The sequence below is a fragment of the Giraffa tippelskirchi genome, chromosome 5, assembly GCF_054371585.1.
Source record: "Giraffa tippelskirchi isolate mGirTip1 chromosome 5, T2T-mGirTip1v1.2.pri, whole genome shotgun sequence".
NCBI lineage: Eukaryota > Metazoa > Chordata > Mammalia > Artiodactyla > Giraffidae > Giraffa > Giraffa tippelskirchi.
This window is the reverse complement of record NC_137279.1, coordinates 57,492,670-57,514,849: the sequence shown is the minus strand read 5'-3', so window position 1 is coordinate 57,514,849 and position 22,180 is coordinate 57,492,670. Positions and strand designations below refer to the sequence as shown.

Here is a 22,180-nt window from a genome sequence, read left to right as displayed (position 1 = left end):
GAGACCAGGGTTTGATCCCTGGGTTGGGAAGATCCCCTGGAAAAGGAAATGGAAAGCCACTCCAGTATTCTCGCCTGGGAAATCCCACGGACAGAGGAGCCTGGTGGGCTACAGTTCATGAGGTTGCAAGAGTAGGACACTACTTAGTGACTAAACCACTATTCCTGGTATGGAAAAAAAAACCCTACACGATTCAATGATAAGGAGAAAAGGTGATTTTAAATTGCTTACCTGCTGGCTGTTTTCACTGAACAGTTTTTCTTGTGTCCTCTCTCAGCTCGGTTATCTCTCAGGAGCTGATGCTATCCAAAGTGTTTAAAACAAAGTTGTAGAAACAAAAATATTTTCATTATATTATTTCGTAAGTTGAAAAGTATGCTTCTCATTCAAAGGGACTGTATTTATTCACTTGCATTACTTTTTTCTTTTCTTTTTACCGGTTTTTCTTAAAATGAAGACGACGAATTTTGCTAGAGATGCCACTGACGCGCTTCTGAAAATGTCACTAAGAGATGCCAAGGCTTTCTTGACAGCTGAACTGTTCTCAGAGTCACTTAATATACAGCCTAGAGCTGGAGATCTAGAACTCAGTTCTAATTCTGGCTCTCTGGGTGGTCCTGGTTAAAGTCATGTAACCTCTCTTCTCCAATGCTTCTACCACTACATTCAGCTGTGAGTTTTTCGGGGCTTTGTCACCTACGATGACATAAAATATCTAATCTTACTTCTCTGTATTTAGTGGCCTAACATGGTAAAAAAACACTTAAAAACATTCCTTTTCAAAGAAATTACTGGCTTGGAAATATATAATTAGGAAAAATATATATCTGACGCCTCCTTAAAATGCCTCACCACCCACTCCCCTTCACACTTGCTTTACTCTAACTAATTGGAAAGAAAAAAAAAAAATGCAAGTAGTCAATACTTTTTGCTGTGTGTATACTCAAACTGTAGCTTATCTCGGTTATGCAGAAATGTGATTATATGCAAGACTGGGCTAATGAGAAGTTGTACAGCATATTAGAAATTAACCCTAATAAAAATAGAAATCTTAGTGCAATAGTAGTGCAGGATAGATCTGGGTTCGAATCCCAGCTGTACCAGTAACAAGTTGCTAGGTTTTAAAAACAGCCTACCAATTTATAAGCTGTGTAATATCTCTAAGTCCCAGTTTCCACCTGGAAAATGGAGATAACAATACTATCCACCTGTAAGGCTGCTGTGAGTGTCAAATAAGATAGACCGTGTAAAAACACTTAGCACTAAGACCAGAACATAAAAAGTGCCGAGTAAATGGTTCAAATGCTACAATTATAATTAAAGAACCTGATTGTCAGTGGTTATTGTATGACCAGTATCAATAATTTTTAATGATATAACTGCTTTGAACTATCTAATGCCAACATTTAGAGTTAATTATCAGCCACATTTGGCCATCTTTGAGAAGGAATAGAACTTAATTAGGTCACAAAGAATGTTGTTAGATCATTATTTCAGGAATGTCTTAACTCAGTAGGTCTACCTTAAATTTCTCCTAAATATCTGCTTCTTTCCATCCCCAGGAACCACATTCCAGTCTGGACCATCATTTTCCCTCACCTGCAGTGGCCTCTCCAGTGGCCTCCCTGCCTCCAGCCTTGCTCCCATCTAAATCCAGTCTCTATACTGAAGCCAGTCACTCTAAAACTAGATGTTATTACATTATGTTCCTTAGATAACCCCCCCTCCCAAATCTTATACAAGGCTCTTATGGCCCTACATAATTTGATTGTATTTCTAAACTCGCAATTTATTGTGCTTTTTCCTACCCCAACCTAACCTCCTTACTTCTAAATAATATATTCCAGCCGTTCTGAACTTTTTAGTTTGGAGTGTGTATCATATTCTTGCTCACCTTTGGCCCTTTGCTTCAGTTATTCAATCTGCCTGCATCTCCAAATGTCCCAGTGTCTGGGACATTTTTAGTGTTTAATAAATATTTGTTGAATGAATGAATGAATGAGATAAAGAAACAGGCAGTGGAATCTAGTATCTGATATGTAGCTGAAACAGTATCTCATTATTACTACTTATAGAAAATAGCAACAGTTTATCTTAAGTCCATTAATCTGAAAGTGTTTCAATGCAGAAACACTTCGTACCATGAAAACTAAATTGCTTCTGAAAATAAAAAAAAAATTAATTACTTTGGCATTTCTAATTCTAGTGCCTTTGTAAAAAAACATACTCAAACCAACATTTGTGACACAGATAGCTAGAGGTGACATGATAAAATCTCTACCACCACCTTCAATTAATAGTAGTAGTTAACTAAGTTTTCTAATTTTTAGATAGAAGATAGATATAGGAACACTATTCCTGTTATTTGTGTTAAAACAGTTTAAACAAAGAACACAAAAAGTCCCAAACATAATTTTCTGAAATAAAGGAATTCAACAATTTAATTAAAAAAAAAATGCAACTACAATGACCAAAATAAAAGTTAGGCTAGGTCTATCAGGTCTGGAACTCTGAGGTCAGAGATCCTTCTATTAGAGTCACATGAGAATTTCTTCCTCAAATGTATAGTTTTGATGGGCTTTGTAGGGACAAATATTGGAATTTTTTAATATAATGCACCTATATTAAGAAGTCATCACACAAAAAGAAGCTCAGAGAAAAAAATACAGGCTCAGATTTCTGGGTCATGAATTTAACAAGACGGGAACCTAGATCTTTCAAGGGGGCAAAGATGAAAAAATTAATCCAGAGTGTTATTTGAATAGAAAACATGTATTTGTATTTGAAAGATTCCCAATATGTGTCTGCTCTGCCCCAAAGAACAAACAAACAAACAAAAAAAGGGTGGCAGAGGATGGGGGTGGGGGAGGGGGACTCAGATCAGGAATTAGAGGCCTGCAGCTCTGCTCTGATGAGCAATAGTAGCTCATCAGGTTTGGGGAGAGTCTTCATTCCTCTTATTGCTAACGTTTCCTGTCTTCCTTGGACTCCTATCAGTGTCACAAGTGAGGTCAGTGTTCAGGGTTCTGACTCAACAATGTCAACTACAGTTAATAAAAGAACTTCTGAATATGGTGCGAAGTGCTTCTTACCTCCAGCTCTCAGATTGCTGGACTTAGGCCAAGCGGAGAGACAAGTCCCTTATTAGTGACCTGCAGATGTATATTAAAAAATGACTCACGTAAGAATGACACAGACATTCATGAACACAAAACCTAGTACAATGTGAGGTCTTACAAAAGGTACACAATTTTAAAAACTGCTGAACGAAACAAGGAGGAGAAATGTTCCTCGTATATCACGGCTGCTCCTGTGGCAGAAAGGGAGCTGAGGATTTCTGTGGCTACTCGTGATTATTTTAAGAAGATTATTAAGTTTCACATCCCTAACACAAGAGGAAGAAGGAAGCAAAGAGCAGAATTCCTGCTCCCCAGCAATAATTTCTTTACCACCTAATATTCAGAAGGGATTCAAGCTCAAGACTCTTTCTGTGAGCAGCCACTTTTCAGGGACCTTCTCAAATGGCTACAAAAGAATTTCAAGTCTCTCCATACTTGGCCTTTCACAGGGTCCTCACCTTAAGAGGAAAACTAAATAATCTCTAAACAATGACCTATGGTTCCTTAAGATACTAGTATACTCATTCAAAATGTCATACTATTAGATATTCAAGGAGGAAAACCCTCACCATTAAAACATACATACACACACACAAATGAGGCTGCTTATAGCTGCTTCTGTCTCCTTACTTCCACTTCTAAACCAGCTTTCACATGTCGCTTCTGTGGTCTCTATGATGCCCTCTCAGTGGTTTCCTTCAACATTTATCAATATACTATAATCACTGCTTTCCTACCCCAGATTTTAACCACCTTAAAGGAAAAGTTACTATTTTTTTTAAACAAATATCTCTTTTTGTAAAAATAAAGAGTACTTGATAGGTAATGACTGATGGACAATAGTAATTTACTAAATGTGTAAAAAAGAAATGTTAAATGAGCATGGTGTAAATGAAATGGGACTTTGTATTAGAGAACAAAAAGGAATCATAAGATGGGGGAAAGCAGTGAGGGGTGGGATTTCAAAAGTGAGGTTAATATTATCATTTCTTTATGCTGGTAAGTTGATATGGAAAAAAAAAAAGGGTGATCATGCATGCTGATAGTCATTCATTCAACAATATATTGAAGGATTTTATTTCTTCATGGTCTTGCATTTTATCACTTGGACCTAAGATTTAGCCAATAGTTCACTGGGATTCCCTGGTGGCATAGATGGTAAAGAATCTGCTGCGATGTGGGAGACCTGGGTTTGATCCCTCGGTTGGGAAGATTCTCTGGAGAAGGAAATGGCAACCCACTCCAGTATTCTTGCCTGGAGAATCCTCATGGACAGAGGAGCCTGGTGGGCTACAGTCCACGGGGTCGCAAAGAGTTGGACACGACTGAGCAACTAACACTTTCACTGGGCTAGTTATAAGTTGAAATAAGACATTTTTAAATCCCTCAAAACATGAGTAGTTTGTGTGTGCTTTTATATACACACATACATGTGCAAACTGTTTCTCATTATTCACCGATTCTGTATTCACAAATTCACCCATTTGCTAAAATGTACTTGTAATGCCCAAATCAGTACTTCTGGTGCTTTTGGAGTCACTGGCAGACATTCACAGAGTGGGAGAAATCTGAGTTCCCATTACTGCATGTTCTCAGCTTAGGTCTGACAAGACGATATCTATCTTCTCGCTTCGGCTCTCATACTGTAAACAAGTGTCTTTTCCCTGATCCGGTCAGTGCTACTTTTTTTTTTTGCATTTCTGTCTTCTTGTTTGTATCTTCATTGTTTAAAATAGCCTTCTAGTACAGGGCTGACCTGCAGTCTAGTCTTCCCCAGTGCAAGAGAATTGTGATGGACCTTATAGAGAAAATATGTTCATTAGACAAGCTTCCTTCAGGCATAAGCTACAGTGCTGCTGGCCATGAGTTCAATGCTAACAAATCAATAACATGTATTAAATAAGGTGTCTTTAAACAGAAATACACATCAAACAAGGATATGTATTGATCAGTTAATGAAAATGTGGCCAGAGGTTCTCAGGAACCTAACCTTGTATTTTTCCTGGAAGCAGTTTTTTCAGTATTTGCTACTTTAGGGTTCTTACCAACCTCATAGACTATAGCTACTACAAAAAACAAGAATCAAGTGTGTTCCTTAATTAATAACCTATCTGGATAAGATTAAAATCTGAAATGGTATATCAAAGCTTAAGCCAAAGGCTAATCCAAAAATCTGTTTCAAATATTTAAAAAATTTTTAAATGATGCATCAACTTTTTTGTCTATATCACATTAGCTATTTGTTAATTTTTAACTGCAGAAAAAGGTTTTAACTGTAGCTAGATTATAATCTAAAGCACAGATTTATAATATCACTTTAGTATTTCTCAAATTCTAGACCAAAACCATCCCAAGAAACAGAAATAGAAAGCAAAGTGGTTGTCTGAGGAGGCCTTACAAATAGTTAATAAAAGAATAGAAGTGGAAGGTAAAGCAGAAAGGGAAAGATATACCCAAATGAATGCAGAGTTCCAGAGAATACCAAGGAGAGTTAAGAAAGCTTTCTTAAGTGAACAATGCAAAGAAAGAGAGGAAAACAACAGAATGGGAAATACTAGAGATCTCTTCAAGAAAATCGGAGATATCAAGGGAACATTTCATAAGATGAGCACAATAAAGGACAGAAACGACAAAGACCTAACAGAAACAGTAGAAATTAAGAAGAGGTGGTAAGAATACGCAAAACTACACAAAAAAAGGTCTTAATGTCCTGAATAACCACGATGGTGTGGTCACTCACCTAGATCCAGACATCGTGGAGTGTGAAGTCAAGTGGGCCTTAGGAAGCATTACTATGAACAAAGCTACTGGAGGTGAAAGAATTCCAGTCAAATTATTTAAAAATCCTAAAAGATGATGCTGTGAAAGTGCTGCATTCAATATGCCACAAATCTGGAAAACTCAGCAGTGGCCACAGGACTAGAAAAGGTCAGTTTTCATTCCAATCCCTGAGAATGTTCAAACTACTGCACAACTGTGCTCATTTCACATATTACAAGGTAATGCTCAAAATCCTTTAAACCAGGCTTCAATAGTACATGAACCAAGAACTTGCAGATGTACAAACTGGATTTAGAAAAGGTAGAGGAATCAGAAATCAAACTGCCAACATCCACTGGATGATAGAAAAAGCAAAAGAATTCTAGAAAACCATCTACTTCTACTTCATTGGCTACACTAAAGCCTTGGATTATGTGGATCACAACAAACTATGGAAAATTCTTCAAGAGATGGGAAAACCAGACCACCTTACCTGCCTCCTGAGAAACCTGTATGCAGGTCAAAAAGCAACAGTTAGAACCAGACATGGAACAATGGACTGGTTCAAAATTGAGAAAGGAGCATGTTAATACTGTATATTTTCACTCTGATTGTTCAACTTATATGCAGAGTACATCATGTGAAATGTTGGGCTGGATAAATCAAGATTGCCAGGAGAAATACAAACAACCTAAGATATGGAGATGATACTACTCTAATGGCAGAAGGTGAAGAGGAACTAAAGAGCCTCTTAATGAAGGTAAAAGAGGAGAGTGAAAAAGCTGGCTTAAAACTCAACATTCAAAAACCAAAGATCATGGCATCTGGTCCCATCACTTCGTGGCAAATAGATAGGGAAAAGTGGATAGTGACAGATTTTATTTTCTTGGGCTCCAAAATCACTGCAGAATGTGACTGCAACCACAAAATGCTCCTTGGAAGAAAAGCCATGATAAACCTACATTAAGCAGTGTACTAAAAAGCAGAGACATCACTTCACTGACAAAGGTCTGTATAGTCAAAGTTATGGGTTTTCCCCTAGTCACGTGTGGATGTAAGAGTTGGACCCTAAAGACAGCTGAATGCTGAAGAATTGATTCTTTCTTTCACTTTCAACTGTGGTGCTGGAGAAGACTCTTGAGAGTCTCTTGGATAGCAAGAAGATCAAACCAGTCAATCCTAAAAGAAATCAACCTGAATACTAATTGGAAGTACTGGTGCTGAAGCTGAAGTTCCAGCATTTTGGCCACCTGATGCAAAGAGCTGACTCACTGGAAAAGACCCTGATGCTGGGAAAGATTGATGGCATGAGGAGAAGGGGGCAACAGAGGATGAGATGGTTGGATGGCATCACTGACTCAATGGACATGAGTTTGAGAAAACTCCTGGAGATAGTGAAGGACAGGCAAGCTTGTCATGCTGCAGTCTATGGGACTGCAAAGAGTGGACATGACTTAGTGACTAGAGAACAACAGAGAATATAAAATTATTTATTTAAAAAATCTTATTTGGGGATAAACTATATCCTGATGTGACCTACCACTGGAAGCAGAATCTTAAGTAAACATAGAGGGTATGAACCATTTGAGAATGCTGAATAATTGGCACAATTATGTAATAATTACATTCTGAACAGACACACCCCAGAAGCAACTTAGTCAAGTTAACTTGCAAAACTTTAGAAATATATACTGATTGTTGTTATTTAGTCAGTAAGTCGTGTCTGACTCTTTGAGACCTGATGGACTATAGCCCACCAGGCCCCTCTGTCCACAGGATTTCCCAGGCAAGAATACTGGAGTGGGTGCCATTTTCTTCTTCAGGGGATCTTTCCTTATCACTGAGCCACCAGGAAAGTCCAGAAATAGTAGAATATATTCTATTATTAATGTGAGAAATATATTTAAAGGTGCACATCACTCTCAAGGAAAAGAGCCAAGTTTATAAAAAAATCATGAAATCTTCACTGACATATTTTTTCTTGATTAGGTATATGTGTATTAAGAAATATATTATAGTTTATAATGAAGTATGTGGCACTTTCCTTTTATACAAAAAAAGAAGTATGGCATGTGCAACCAACTCTAGACCTGTTGACCAACTTAAGAAATAAGACATCACCAATACGTACAGTAATGTTACCAGTTACCACTACCAAGTGCACGGCCAAGTGCAATCTCCTCTTCTACCTATCTACCTACATATCCCTCAGAAGAATGATCCCTGAGAATTTGAGGCTTTTCTATGCATATATTATTGACTCATTTAAAAAATAACTCTTATAATCCACAATGAAAAAAGAAAAAAGGCTTAGCAAGAATGCAAAGCCTAAAACATATATGCTTTAAAACCTATCAATATTTTAAGCTCTAAATTACCATACCACACTGCAGAGAGAGAATCAGCACATTCAACAGACAAAGAAAACAGACAACTTATTTTATATGTAAAGTTAATCAAAATGAATGTTATGTTCTTGCTAAGTCATCTAATCATTGTGCTGCCATGAAACTAGCAAGAAATTAAAAAAAGAAAAATCTCACCCAGAATACAATATAAGGCGTAAGAAACTTATCATCTTCTAAACTTCAAAATTAAAAATATTCTCTTGCTAGCTAATCTAGTTTAATAATAAAACAATCGTTTAAAGCATATGTACTATTTTCATGTCTTTGTGAAAAACATATGGAAATGAGGAAGTCCTATAAACTCTAAAGTGAACTCTAGATCCTTTCCACAGAGGTGACATGTGTGCTGAGGAAGGCAGAAGTGAGGTAAACAACTCTGATGCTTACTGACGATCATTCACTTGCTCAGTATATTCGCACTGGCACAATGAACTCCTTTTTAAATAAGCTAGGATTTTATCCTTTCTCATAAAGTTGATCTACTATCTTGAAGGGAAATAGTTAAATATTTGAAAGACTGAGTAACTTCCTTTTGGGTCAGAATGTTCCTTACCTGGCCATGCTCTGTCCTAGCCCCAGGGCTAAACCAATGGCTGCAGAGGAAAGAGAAAAGCAGTTAGCAGGAAACTCACTAAAAGCATGTGCTCTCACGTGATCAGTCTGCCTGTGCTGTAAGAAACATATTTGCCACCTAGTAACAGAGTCTTACATATGCTGCATCTGAATGGATAGTTCATGTAATTCTAGGTTTATGCCAATTTTGACAGAAATGTAAGAGTGTTCATAACCCAGTAATTTTCAATTAAATAAGCAAACTCAGAATTACATTTCCATTTAATTATGTTAACATAAACTGCTGGGACTGTGTTCATTTTATGAATCAATTCTGCTGAGAAAATCTACAAATGCTATCATTTACCACAACTTAATTATAACATCATTACAACAAATGATGACCTTTTGATTGTTGGAGTTTTAAAAATCAGTAAAAATACAAGAACATTATATCCTCTGGCTATGCCCCCAAGAACAATCACACAAAGCCCTTGATGTGAATTCTAAAGCATCAGCTGAAGGTGCCTTGAACCCGTTCCTTCCATTGTTATAACAACCTGGATTCTGGCTCAGAACAAATTCAAAAACAACACTGAAAATTTGGAAGTCATGGCACAGCTGAAGCGTTCTGTTCTTACACTATGCCTCGCCCTGCCTCGCTTATCCCATATCGTTCTAGAGGCAACTTGGACTTTCAATGTATCTGATGATACCTTTTCAACAGGAGTTATCATAAGTTGTGTGCTCAGTCCTCTGACCAGTATTCTCCTTAGAAACTAACTATACATCAAAGAAATTGAGAGAGATAATATGGGAAATAAACCAGTGTGCACGCATATATGCTAAGTCGCTTGTTGTGTCTGACTCTCTGTGACCTTATGGACTGCACCCCGCCAGGTTCCCCTGTCCATTGGATTCTCCAGGAAAAGTATATTGGAGTGGGTTGCCATACCCTCCTACAGGGGATCTTACCGACCCCGGGATCGAACCTGCATCTCTCAAGTCTCCTGCATTGGCAGGTGGGTTCTTTACCACTAGTGCCACCTGGGAAGCTAAAATAAACCAGTAAAACCCTACAAATATAGGGAATGGTATTAACACTTTTACTGTGTGTGTGTGTGTTAGTTGCTCAGTCATGTCTGACTCTTTGAGACCCCGTGGACTCCTCTGTCCTCTTGTCCATGGGATCCTCCAGGCAAGAATACTGGAGTGGGTTGCCATCCCTTCTCCAGGGGATCTTCCTGACCCAGGGATTGATCCTGGGTCTCCTGCATTGCAGGCAGATTCTTCACCATCTGAGCCACCATGGAAGCCCCCAACATTATTATTGATGGTATTTATTTTTCATGAATCATCATATTGAACACATGAATGTGACACGCACTCTTTACAGACACATGACATGTATGTGTTATTTTCTATTCTCACAAAAACCTTACAAGGTTTTGCTCATGTTCCAGGTGCAGGAATGACTGAGGCTGAGATGTTAGGTTATTTGCCCAAGGTGCTCAGTGTACCATACTACAAAGGAAAAAGGGCTTACATTGAATGAGCACCTCTCCTGGTTCCCTCCAACACTTCTATGTATTCTCTGGCCTCTGTGGTATTAAAACCTGGGAATAAACAGCCTCAACATTAATACGATGTGGCTATGCTCTTACCCGAACATTTCTCAAGCTCATAGACACTGACGCTCTTTGGTAGGACAGATTTCACTTTTGTTGTGGGAATTGACACTTATTGGTATTTGTAAGTGATATGTGGATTAATCAGCAGCTAGAAACTAATCATTTAGTTCAGTTCCCTGAAAACTTGCCTGATAAATTTCCCCTCTGCTTGGATTGTGCCTTTTCCTTTAAAGAAAAATGTTTTAAAAAATCAAATGCATACATGCAGTTAAATGAAACAAATCAACAAAAAGTCTGTAAAAGAGCAGTCTTTATTTCATCTATCCTGACACCTTAAACTCTTTAGAGAAACCACTGTCAACTCTTTCTGCATTTTCTTTTGGTATTTAATTATGTGTTTCTACAGAATATGGTTATACTGGCATTTTGTGATTAATTTTAGACATTAATAAGTGACTTTCTATTTACTGTAAATTTAGCTCTTTCATAGCTCACAATCCTCTATTTCAAGTTATAAACACCATGTTTGATTAGTCAATAGTGAGTACAGATATTACAACTACATGAACACTTTCTGCGGCTGAATTTTTCTTTTTGCCTCTCCCAAAGTTGAGAGTTAACCTGTTTTTCTTCCTTTGCTAGTTTTTCTACGTACGGTGATCTTTCCCAAAAAAGTTTCCAGGAAGTGCTGTAGAAAGAATCTGAATTATAGTGTTATAAGTGGGTGTAAAAGAAATGGGATGTGAAGAAGTGAAGTGGGCATAGGATAATTCACACTATCTAGAAGTTAGGCTTTCAAAGTATGACAGAGATCAGAAAGAAATGGAAAGAAGAGGTTTAAAAATGTAGTGTATAAGAAAAGAAGCTATTGGAAGGAAAAAAAAAAACCCACAAACTTCTTCCAATCAAAAAACACAGATGATGGAATCAGCCCTGGACAGAGGAAAGCTCTTTTCCTCTAATACTAAGAAAAAGGAGAGTCGAAGAAGGTATATTTGGATTGTTGTTGTTGTTCAGCAGCTAAGTTGTATCTGACTCTTTGCAACTCCATGGACTGCAGCATGTCAGGCTTCCTTGTCCTTCACTATCTCTTGGAGAATGCTCAGACTCATGTCCATTGAGTTGGTGATACTATCTAACCATCTCATCCTCTGCTGCTCCTTCTCCTTTTGCCTTCAGCCTTTCCCAGCATCAGGGTCTTTTCCAATAGTCGGCTTTTCTTCATGGGATGGACTGATGCTGAAGCTGAAGCTCCAATACTCTGGCCACCTGATTTGGATAAGTTCATCCAAATTTGTGGACTAATAGCCTTACTTTGGAAAGTTGAAGACAGAGTCAAGTTCTTGGGGCAGGGGAGAGGGTGTGGGCAGCTTATTACAGGGACTTGGTGACAGGACACCAAGTCCTGTCAATTTTTGGGGACAACAGAAACAGAAAATGTTGTTATGGAAGGTCATGTGAAAGCACTGCTGAAAGATCTACTGTTCAAGATTATTAATATATATCTGTGTAGCAACAAATCATATAATTTCGTGATTTTATTCAGTAGCGCTCAGTAGAGGAGCTATAGCAGTGGGTAGATGGACTGATTCATCCAAGGTTAGGAGTTTATGGAGCAGGATGGCAGGCAGAATTCTAAGAGGACCCCGCAGCGATCCATACCCGTGTACCACCTGCTCTCTTTGAGTGTAGAAAAGACCCGTGCATATGATGGGATAGTCAGTGCTATAATTAGGGTGTGTTTTATGGCACAACTGGCTTTAAGGAAGGGAGATCATTCTTGGTGGGCTTAAGCTATGCAGGTGATTCTTTGAAGGGACTGAATTCTTCCTGGTGAAAGATTCAAAGTATGAGAGTTTCAACATGAAGAAGATTCTCCATAGTTGGCTTTGTAGTCGAAGGACCATGTTCTCAGGACCTGAAAGGAACCTCTAGGAACTGAGAGAGATCACTGGCTGACATGTCATCAGCAAGAAAACCAGGACTTCAGTAGTACAACTGCAGGGAACTGCATTCTGCCAACAACCTTAAAGAAGTTGGAAGTGGATTCCTTTTACGAAAGCCTCTAAATGACAACACAGCTGACGCATGCTGTGACTTCAGCCTTATCAGACACCAAGCAGGGCACCCAGCTAAGCTCTGCCTTTTTCAGATGTGTGATTTGCAAATACTTTCTCCCAGTGCGGGGCTTATATTTTCATCTTATTAATAGCGTGTTTTACAGAACAAAAGTTTTAATTTTGTTGAAAAGCTTTTCTTCCTCCATTGAAATGATTTTATACCTTTTTAAAGAATCAGTTGAGCTTATTCCTATTTGAGTAGGTCTATTGCTGGGTTCTCTATTCTCTTATGTTGATTTATGTGTGTACTGTTTTATCAACACACCGAGTCTTGATTACAGTAGTCAAGAGAACTGTGAGCCAGCAAATGGGTATTCTTGGAGTCACTAAGTTGGTGGTAATTTGTTATGCAGTATAGAAAATGCATACTCAGTGAGTACACTGGAGGTAATATAATAAAGGACAGAGAATAAATATGAAAGAATAGGGAGCCTCAGGGAGGATGATGCTGAACATAGAGGGGTTTGGGAATTCAATCTTTATTAAAGTATGAGGACAGTGAGCCTAAGAAAAGAGAAGAGTTGGAAGAATACTAGGCTGTGATAAGAAAATACCATAATGAATGTCAGATATGTATTGCGAACCATGCTAATGGTCACATGAAGATTATCTCATTCAAACTGCCAACCTTATAGAAGAGTTATATTGCTATTCAAGGTGACAGAGCTGGCTGGAGTCAAGATTGGGACTGCTGCTGCTGCTAAGTCGCTTCAGTCGTGTCCGACTCTGTGCGACCCCATAGACGGCAGCCCCCTAGGCTCCACCGTCCCTGGGATTCTTCAGGCAAGAATACTAGAGTGGGTTGCCATTTCCTTCTCCAGTGCATGAAAGGGAAAAGTGAAAGTGAAGTCGCTCAGTCGTGTCCGACTCTTAGCGACCCCATGGACTGTAGCCTACCAGGCTCCTCCGTCCATGGGATTCTCCAGGCAAGAGTACTGGAGTGGGGTGCCATCTAATTCCACATCCTGTATTCTTTTTTTTCTTAATTAATTACTTTAATTGGAGGATAATTACTTTATAATATTGTGATGGTGTTTGCCATGTATCAGCATGAATATGCCATGTGGCTGACATGAATCAGCCACGGGTACACATGTGTCCCCTCATCCTGAAACCCCCTTCCACTTCCCTCCCCACCCCATCCCTCTGGGTTGTCCCAGAGCACTGGCTTTGAGGGCCCTGCTTCATGCATCAAACTTGCACTGGTCATCTATTTTACATATGGTAACATACATGCTTAATGCTATTCTCTCAAATCATCCCACCCTTGCCTTCTCCCACACAGTCCAAAAGTCTGTTCTTTACATCTCTCTTTTGCTGCCTTGCATATAGGATTGTCATTACCATCTTTCTAAATTCCATATATATATGCATTAATAGACTGTCTTGGTGTTTCTCTTTCTGACTTACTTCACTCTGTGTAATAGGCTCCAGTTTCATCCACCTCATTAGAACTGACTCAAATGTGTATTTTTTAATAGCTGAGTAATATTGCATCGTATATAGGGACCACAGCTTCCTTATCCATTCATCTGCCGATGGACATCTAGGTTGTTTGCATGTCCTGGCTATTGTAAACAGTGCTGCAACGAACCTTGGGGTACGTGTGTCTCTTTCAGTTCCGGTTTCCTTGCACACCCTGTATTTTTAACCACCATTCTCCTTCATTGCCTTCAGTTATTATAATTTGAGGGAGGGGAAATCTTTCTCTTTTGTTCTGTTTCCTTTTTTTCTCCTTTTAAATGTCCTCATAAAAGTTATTTAATTTTTTAGTGAAAACATGAACAAAACAGGAAATATAGAGGAAATAAGTGTCCTTGAAAGCCAGAGTCAAATTTATATAAAGACAGCAGAGGAAAAAAAGGCAGGAAAGAGGAAGATGTTATAGAGGAGCTTATTTCACTGGAGCGAGATTCCCAAGGAGACTTACGAGGGGGTTAACAGTGAAAGACACATCTGGGAGGAAGGGGCACAAAGAGTGAAACTGATCGACTGCCAGGCTGAGAGATGGCTGCACAGTCTGTCTGTTCTCAAGATTCCGAGGGGCTACCTGTGGTTTCTGGGCTCATTTCCTCTGGGACATGGATGCATTTGGGGATGTCTGAGAACTAGGCCTGATACACATGATTTCCTTTAATCCTCACCTACCAAGCTGAGAGACAGGGGGGCCTGGCGTGCTGCAGTCCACGGGGTCACAAAAGTCACAAAGAGTTGGACACAACTAAGTGACTGAACAACAACAACAGTCCTGTTGGTAATGGGAATGGCCATCACCCACGAAGCCCTCCCTACAGCTTTCTTTTTAGTAGAGCAATGTGGTCGGTAACTGTGGAGTAGAAGGAGTTTTATTTTTTTGTTTTCCTTTTAAGTAAGAAGTAGATAATAAAGCTTTAGGGAACAAGGTTTTTTGAACTAAAATCTCTGCAAATGCAGAGTTCCACACTAATTCTTTCTCACTTAATCTCTTGCCACCACCTATGGCGTTGAACTACAAGTAGCAGAAATGTATAGGATTTTGTGAGAAGTCAAGTAATATTACATCTATACAAAAGGACAAAACCAACTTCAAATTCTGTCTTCTCCTAAAAATGTACTTTTCAGAAGGAAAGAGCTATAGCAGTTTATAATACAGATTTTTATTCTTAGAGTTTCTATTTTTTATTGAGCTTCTGTTTTTTGACTCAGCAGCATAATTTTCTGCTTAGTATGCCGTGTACACATCATGGTCTAAATTTGTGCTTTCTAATATGGATATGGGGCTCCCCAGGTGGCTCAGTGGTAAAGAATCTGCTTGCCAATGCAGGAGACTTGGGTTTGATCCCTGAATCAGGAAGATTCCCCAGGAGGAGGAAATGGCAAATCACTCCAGTATCCTTGCCTGGGAAATCCCATGGACAGAGGAGTCTGGTGGGCTACAGTTCATGCAGTTGCAAAAGAGTTGGACATGATTTAGTGCCTAAACAACAACAATATGGATACTAGCTATATATGGATATTTAAATTAATATGAAAAATTAGGTTCCTCAGTTGTACTAGCCACATTTCAAGTGCTCTAGACACACGTTTAGCGGCTACCATAACCAGGAGTTCAGATATACAACATTTCCATTACTGCAAAAAGTTCTATAGGATAGCACTAGTATAAATAGGTTATCACTGAAAATTTGAATTAGCTTTGGAAGTGTATATAATCTTCTACACTGAACATCTTCCTTATGAACCATCACTATTTTACTGAAGAGACTCTTAAGTATGAATAAGTGTATAACAAATGTGGGGGTTTAGGAATGGGAAAGAAGAAATGTCTGTCAAACTCCTAACTCAATATCCTATAATAGGGTTTTATGGGTCAAGAAATGGAAATAAAAATTAAGGTGAGAAGAGAGAGTATTACGAAGAAGCCACCAGGCTAGGTAAGAACTACATCTTCAGTTCAGTTCAGTTCAGTCGCTCAGTCGTGTCCGACTCTTTGCAACCCCATGAATTGCAGCACGCCAGGCCTCTCTGTCCATCACCAACTCCCGGAGTCTACCCAAACCCATGTTCATCGAGTCGGTGATGCCATCCAACCATCTCATCCTCTGTCGTCCCCTTCTCCTCCCGCCCCCAATCCTACCCAGCATTAGGGTCTTTTCCAATGAGTCAACTCTTCGCATGAGGTGGCCAAAGTACTGGAGTTTCAGCTTCAACATCAGACCTTCTAATGAACACCCAGGATTGATCTCTTTTAGGAGGGATTGATTGGATCTCCTTGCAGTCCAAGGGACTCTCAAGAGTCTTCTCCAACACCACAGCTCAAAAGCATCAATTCTGCGGCGCTCAGCTTTCTTCACCGTCCAACTCTCACATCCATACATGGCCACTGGAAAAACCATAGCCTTGACTAGACGGACTTTTGTTGGCAAAGTAATGTCTCTGCTTTTAAATATGCTATCTAGGTTGGCCATAACCTTCCTTCCAAGGAGTAAGCGTCTTTTAATTTCATGGCTGCAATCACCATCAGCAGTGATTCTGGAGCCCAAAAAAATAAAGTCTGACACTGTTTCCACTGTTTCCCCATCTATTTCCCATGGAGTGATGGGACCAGATGCCATGATCTTAGTTTTCTGAACGTTGAGCTTTAAGCCAACTTTTTCACTCTCCTCCTTCACCTTCATCAAGAGGCTCTTTAGTTCTTCTTCACTGTCTGCCATAAGGGTGGTGTCATCCGCATATTTGAGGTTATTGATATTTCTTCCGGCAATCTTGATTCCAGCTTGTGTTTCTTCCAGCCCAGCGTTTCTCATGATGTACTCTGCATATAAGTTAAATAAGCAGGGTGACAATATACAGCCTTGACGTACTCCTTTTCCTATTTGGAACCAGTCTGTTGTTCCATGTCCAGTTCTAACTGTTGCTTCCTGACCTGCATACAGGTTTTTCAAGAGACAGGTCAGATGGTCTGGTATTCCCATCTCTTTCAGAATTTTCCACAGTTTCTTGTGATCCACACAGTCAAAGGCTTTGGCATAGTCAATAAAGCAGAAATAGATGTTTTTCTGGAACTCTCTTGCTTTTTCGATGATCCAGCGGATATTGGCAATTTGATCTCTGGTTCCTCTGCCTTTTCTAAAACCAGCTTGAACATCTGGAAGTTCACGGTTCACGTATTGCTGAAGCCTGGCTTGGAGAATTTTGAGCATTACTTTACTAGCATGTGAGATGAGTGCAATTGTGCGGTAGTTTGAGCATTCTTTGGCATTGCCTTTCTTTGGGATTGGAACAAAAACTGACCTTTTCCAGTCCTGTGGCCACTGCTGAGTTTTCCAAATTTGCTGGCATATCGAGTGCAGCACTTTCACAGCATCACCTTTGAGGATTTGAAATAGCTCAACTGGAATTCCATCACCTCCACTAGCTTTGTTCGTAGTGATGCTTTCCAAGGCCCACTTGACTTCACATTCCAGGATGTCTGGCTCTAGGTGAGTGATCACGCCATCGTGATTATCTGGGTCGTGAAGTTCTTTTTTGTACAGTTCTTCTGTGTATTCTTGCCATCTCTTCTTAATATCTTCTGCTTCTGTTAGGTCCATACCATTTCTGTCCTTTATCGGTAGCAACTATAAGTGAGGATGCCAAAAGACCAAGGCACATGTGTCAATGTAGAAGACGTTGACAGGGAGTTCCACAGGACCTTCACACATGACCTAGGATGATACATGAAATTTGGGGCTTTTGGTTCTATCTCTGCCTGTGATTCTCAAAGTGTTGTCCTCAAAGAGTATTCTATGCAGCCCTGGGCAGCAAAAAGGAGTCTGGTCTTGGTTTGGAGAGAGGAAGTCTCCAGAATACTGAACTAGTGGTCATTGCATTCCTCACTGTCATGAACTTGCAGAGGCCAAAAAAAAAGAAATGCCAGTTTCACTTAAGAATGTTCTTGACATAGGAAAATTCCAAGGGAATCACAGCAAATCAGAAGAGGAATTGATCCAGTCTGTTTCATTTATCACAATCTAAAGATGAAGCTACTTTCACCACAGAGACATAGATGCTAAATTACAAACTGTAAATGAATGGAAATGTATTCCTAATGACCCTAACCTTTAATCTGGGCAAATCTTACTTTAAGCAAACTCGATATTTACACAGAAGATAAAATAAAGGGTGAATATCTGCTTTATAAAGGAATTTATCAAAGGATTGTAAGTGGTTACTTGTGCGCATTTAAAGTAAATTTGGATTTACACACAATTCCTCACATAAATTTCCTAGACTTCCAAATGAAATAAATGCAAAATATAAGTATCAATGTAAAAAGCAATTAACAAATTCTATTTACTCAATTTAAAAACAGTTAAGTTCAGTTCAGTTGCTCAGTCGTGTCAGACTCTTTGGGACCCCATGAACCACAGCACGCCAGGCCTCCCTGCCCATCACCAACTCCCAGAGTCTACCCAAACTCATGTCCATCGAGCAGGTGATGCCATCCAACCATCTCATCCTCTGTTGTCCCCTTCTCCTCCTGCCCTCAATTTTTCCCAGCATCAGGGTCTTTTCAAATGAGCCAGCCCTTCACATCAGGTGGCCAAAGTACTGGAGTTTCAGCTTCAACATCAGTCCTTCCAATGAACACTCAGGACTGATTTCCTTTAGGATGGACTGGTTGGATCTCCTTGCAGTCCAAGGGACTCTCAACAGTCTTCTCCAACACCACAGTTCAAAAGCATCAATTCTTCGGCGTTAAGCTTTCTTTATAGTCCAACTCTCACATCCATACATGACCACTGGAAAAACCATAGCCTTGACCAGACGGACCTCTGTTGGCAAAGGGATGTCTCTGCTTTTTAATATGCAGTCTAGATTGGTCATAACTTTCCTTCCAAGGAGTAAGTGTTTTTAATTTTATGGATGCAGTCATCATTTGCAGTGATTTTGGAGCCCCCCAAAATAAAGTCAGCCACTGTTTCCACTGTTTCTCCATCTATTTGCCATGAAGTGATGGGACCAGATGCCATGATCTTAGTTTTCTGAACGTTGAGCTTAAAGTCAACTTTTTCACTCTCCTCTTTCACTTTCATCAAGAGGCTCTTTAGTTCTTCTTCACTTTCTGCCACAAGGGTGGTGTCACCTGCATATCTGAGGTTATTGATATTTCTTCCAGCAGTCTTGATTCCAGCTTGTGCTTCTTCCAGCCCAGCATTTCTCATGATGTACTCTGCATATAAATTAAATAAACAGGGTGACAATATACAGCCTTGACGTACTCTTTTTCCTATTTGGAACCGGTCTGTTATTCCATGTCTAGTTCTAACTGTTGCTTCCTGACATGCATACAGATTTCTCAAGAGGCAGGTCAGGTGGTCTGTTATTCTCAACTCTTTCAGAATTTTCCACAGTTTATTGTGATCCACACAGTCAAAGGCTTTGCCTTAGTCAGTAAAGCAGAAATAGATATTTTTCTGGAACTCTCTTGCTTTTCCGATGATCCAGCGGATGTTGGCAATTTGATCTCTGGTTCCTCTGCCTTTTCTAAAACCAGCTTGAACATCTGGAAGTTCACAGTTCACGTATTGCTGAAGCCTGGCTTGGAGAATTTTGAGCATTACTTTACTAGCATGTGAGATGAGTGCAATTGTGCAGTAGTTTTGAGCATTCTTTGGCATTGCCTTTCTTTGGGATTGGAATGAAAACTGACCTTTTCCAGTCCTGTGGCCACTGCTGAGTTTTCCAAATTTGTTGACATATTGAGTGCAGCACTTTCACAGCATCATCTTTTAGGATTTGAAATAGCTCAACTGGAATTCCATCACCTCCACTAGCTTTGTTCATAGTGATGCTTCCTAAGGCCCATTTGACTTCACATTCCAGGATGTCTGCCTCTAGGTGACTGATCACACCGTATCTCATAAATGATTAGAAAAATGTTGGAAAGAAAAAAATTCTGGACCACTTATACTCAGTATATAAAGGGAAATGGAGTGAATAAAAAGTAATCCATTTGATACTTTTAATATTTTTTAAAACTAGGTAGCCATAAATTGATTTTTATTTTGCAGATTTTAATACTTGTATCTTCAAAAAGTCAACCCAATAATTAAATGTTAATTTCAAAATTTAGCATGTTATTTTCACTCAGACATTAGATACTAATTTCTCTCCTTTAGTCAGACTGAGGTTCTTGTCACATTTTGTGTACTTCTCTATAGTTATTTTAATAAATATTTCATTTGTCTGTATTACACTTTTAATTAAAAGAAACTTATCATATATTATTGGCTTCCCCGATGGCTCAGCAGTGAAGAATCTGCCTGCAATGCAGGAGACATAGGAGACATGGTTTCGATCCCTGGGTTCGGAAGATCCCCTGGAGGAGGAAATGGCAACCCACTCCAAAATTCTTGCCTGATGAATTCCATGGACAGAGGAACCTGGTGGACTATAGTCCATGGGGTTGCAGAGAATCAGACATTACTGAGAGAATGAACATACACACATCATTGTATATTATTAACAGCTAGACTTTCAACACAGAAATACATGTTCCAGGGGAATAAGGATTAGATGGAATATAAAACAAGTAGTATGGGCTTCCCTGGTGACTCAGATGGTAAAGAATCTGCCTGCAATGTGGGAGACCTGGGTTTGATCACTCAGTTGGGAAGATTCCCTGGAGGAGGGCATGGGAACCCACTCTAGTATTCTTGCCTGGAGAATCCCCATGGACAGAGGAGCCTGGCAGGGGGTCACAAAGAGTTGGACATGACTGAGCAACTAAGTATAGCACAGAAAACAAGTAGTATAGTGAAAATAATAACATTTTCATAATTATGACACTTTACAAGGCTTTTTAATATCTGTACAGAGCACATGCGAGTTTCCTTTAAAATCAAGACTCTGTAATCTAACATGTATGCAGCAAAGTTGGTTGTTCCTCAGATTTCTACAAGTAATCTTATTTTATACCTGAAATTTCTGTAAAATATCTTTCTAGAAACTATTCAAATTTTAATAACTTACCTCCACTATTCTCATATACTGCACTGAAAACTTCCAGTGAAGTGAGTTTTTCCACACTGAGTCCCATGCTGGGTACTGTTCTATTAACTTTAAAACCATACACTACTATGTATAAAATAGATAACTAATGAGAACCTGCTGCATAACCAGGGAACTCTACTCAATGCTCTGTGGTGATCTAAATGGGAAAGAAATCCAAAAAATGAAGGGAGGTATGTATACGTATAGCTGATTCACTTTGCTATACAGGAGAAACTAACAAAACATTGTAAAGCAACTATACTCCAATAAAAAAAAAAAAAAAAAAAACACACAAGAAAACCAAAAAACTATTCCTTTCTCTTCCCTAGCTCAGCAGCTCTGTTTCTTAGATTTGATATTTCCAAGGTCCCCCACACCAAACTTTATTAACCATGTGATCACTGGTACTGAAAATTCCTAAATGTTATTGCATTAGAACCTGTAAAATATTCCCCCCCATTTATTAAAAATAAAATTGTTGAAATTGTATGAAGTAAAAATTTGAGGATTCCTGTATCAGATTGGTTTTTGTAGTTCATTTTCCAAAACAAAACAAATACTGACTTAGAGGAGTCATCAACTGAAAGTTGTGATTGTCGCCTACTCTCCAGTAAGAAGTTTCTAAAGATGATTTTAATTGACTATTTTCAGGTGGTTACTACAGCTCTGAGAGTATAGTAGTATTATAGAAAACCACAGTTCATCTGCGCTTTCCCTATGCCCCGTGCAAGCATCAGGGAGGGAGTGGGTTTTCTCTTTACTACTAGGCAGTAGTGGAACTTCATAACCTTGACTGCAGAGCCAATGATTTTTTAATTAATTTATTATTTATTTGGCCGCATTGGGTCTGGGCTGCATTGGATCCTAGTTGCTGCACATGGTATCTTCACTGCATCATGTGAGATCTTTCATTGTGGTACATGGGCTTTCTAGCTGGGGCGTGCAGGCTTAGATGTTCCACCATATGTGGGATCTTAGTTCCTTGACCAGGGATCGAACCTGTGTCCCCTGTATTGCAAGGTGGATTCTTAACCACTGGACCCCCAGGGAAGTCCCGAGCCAATGACTTTTGA

The 22,180-nt window shown here is 39.2% G+C and overlaps 1 protein-coding gene across 3 annotated transcripts in view; it reads right to left on the bottom strand.

Moving 5' to 3' along the window:
- GPATCH2 (G-patch domain containing 2) overlaps positions 1-22,180 on the bottom strand; it is a 199,897-nt gene that overhangs the window by 50,323 nt on the left and 127,394 nt on the right. Inside the window, exons 7-8 of one of the 3 annotated variants that reach the window (XM_081491682.1) lie at positions 8,841-8,880; positions 232-302 (exon numbers count right to left, since the gene is read on the bottom strand). The exons of 1 other annotated variant lie outside the window; for it this stretch is intronic. In XM_081491682.1, coding sequence (XP_081347808.1) covers positions 232-302; positions 8,841-8,880 — 111 coding nt within the window. The remainder of the gene's footprint in view (positions 1-231; positions 303-8,840; positions 8,881-22,180) is intronic. One more of the 3 variants, XM_081491684.1, reaches the window with a different exon arrangement.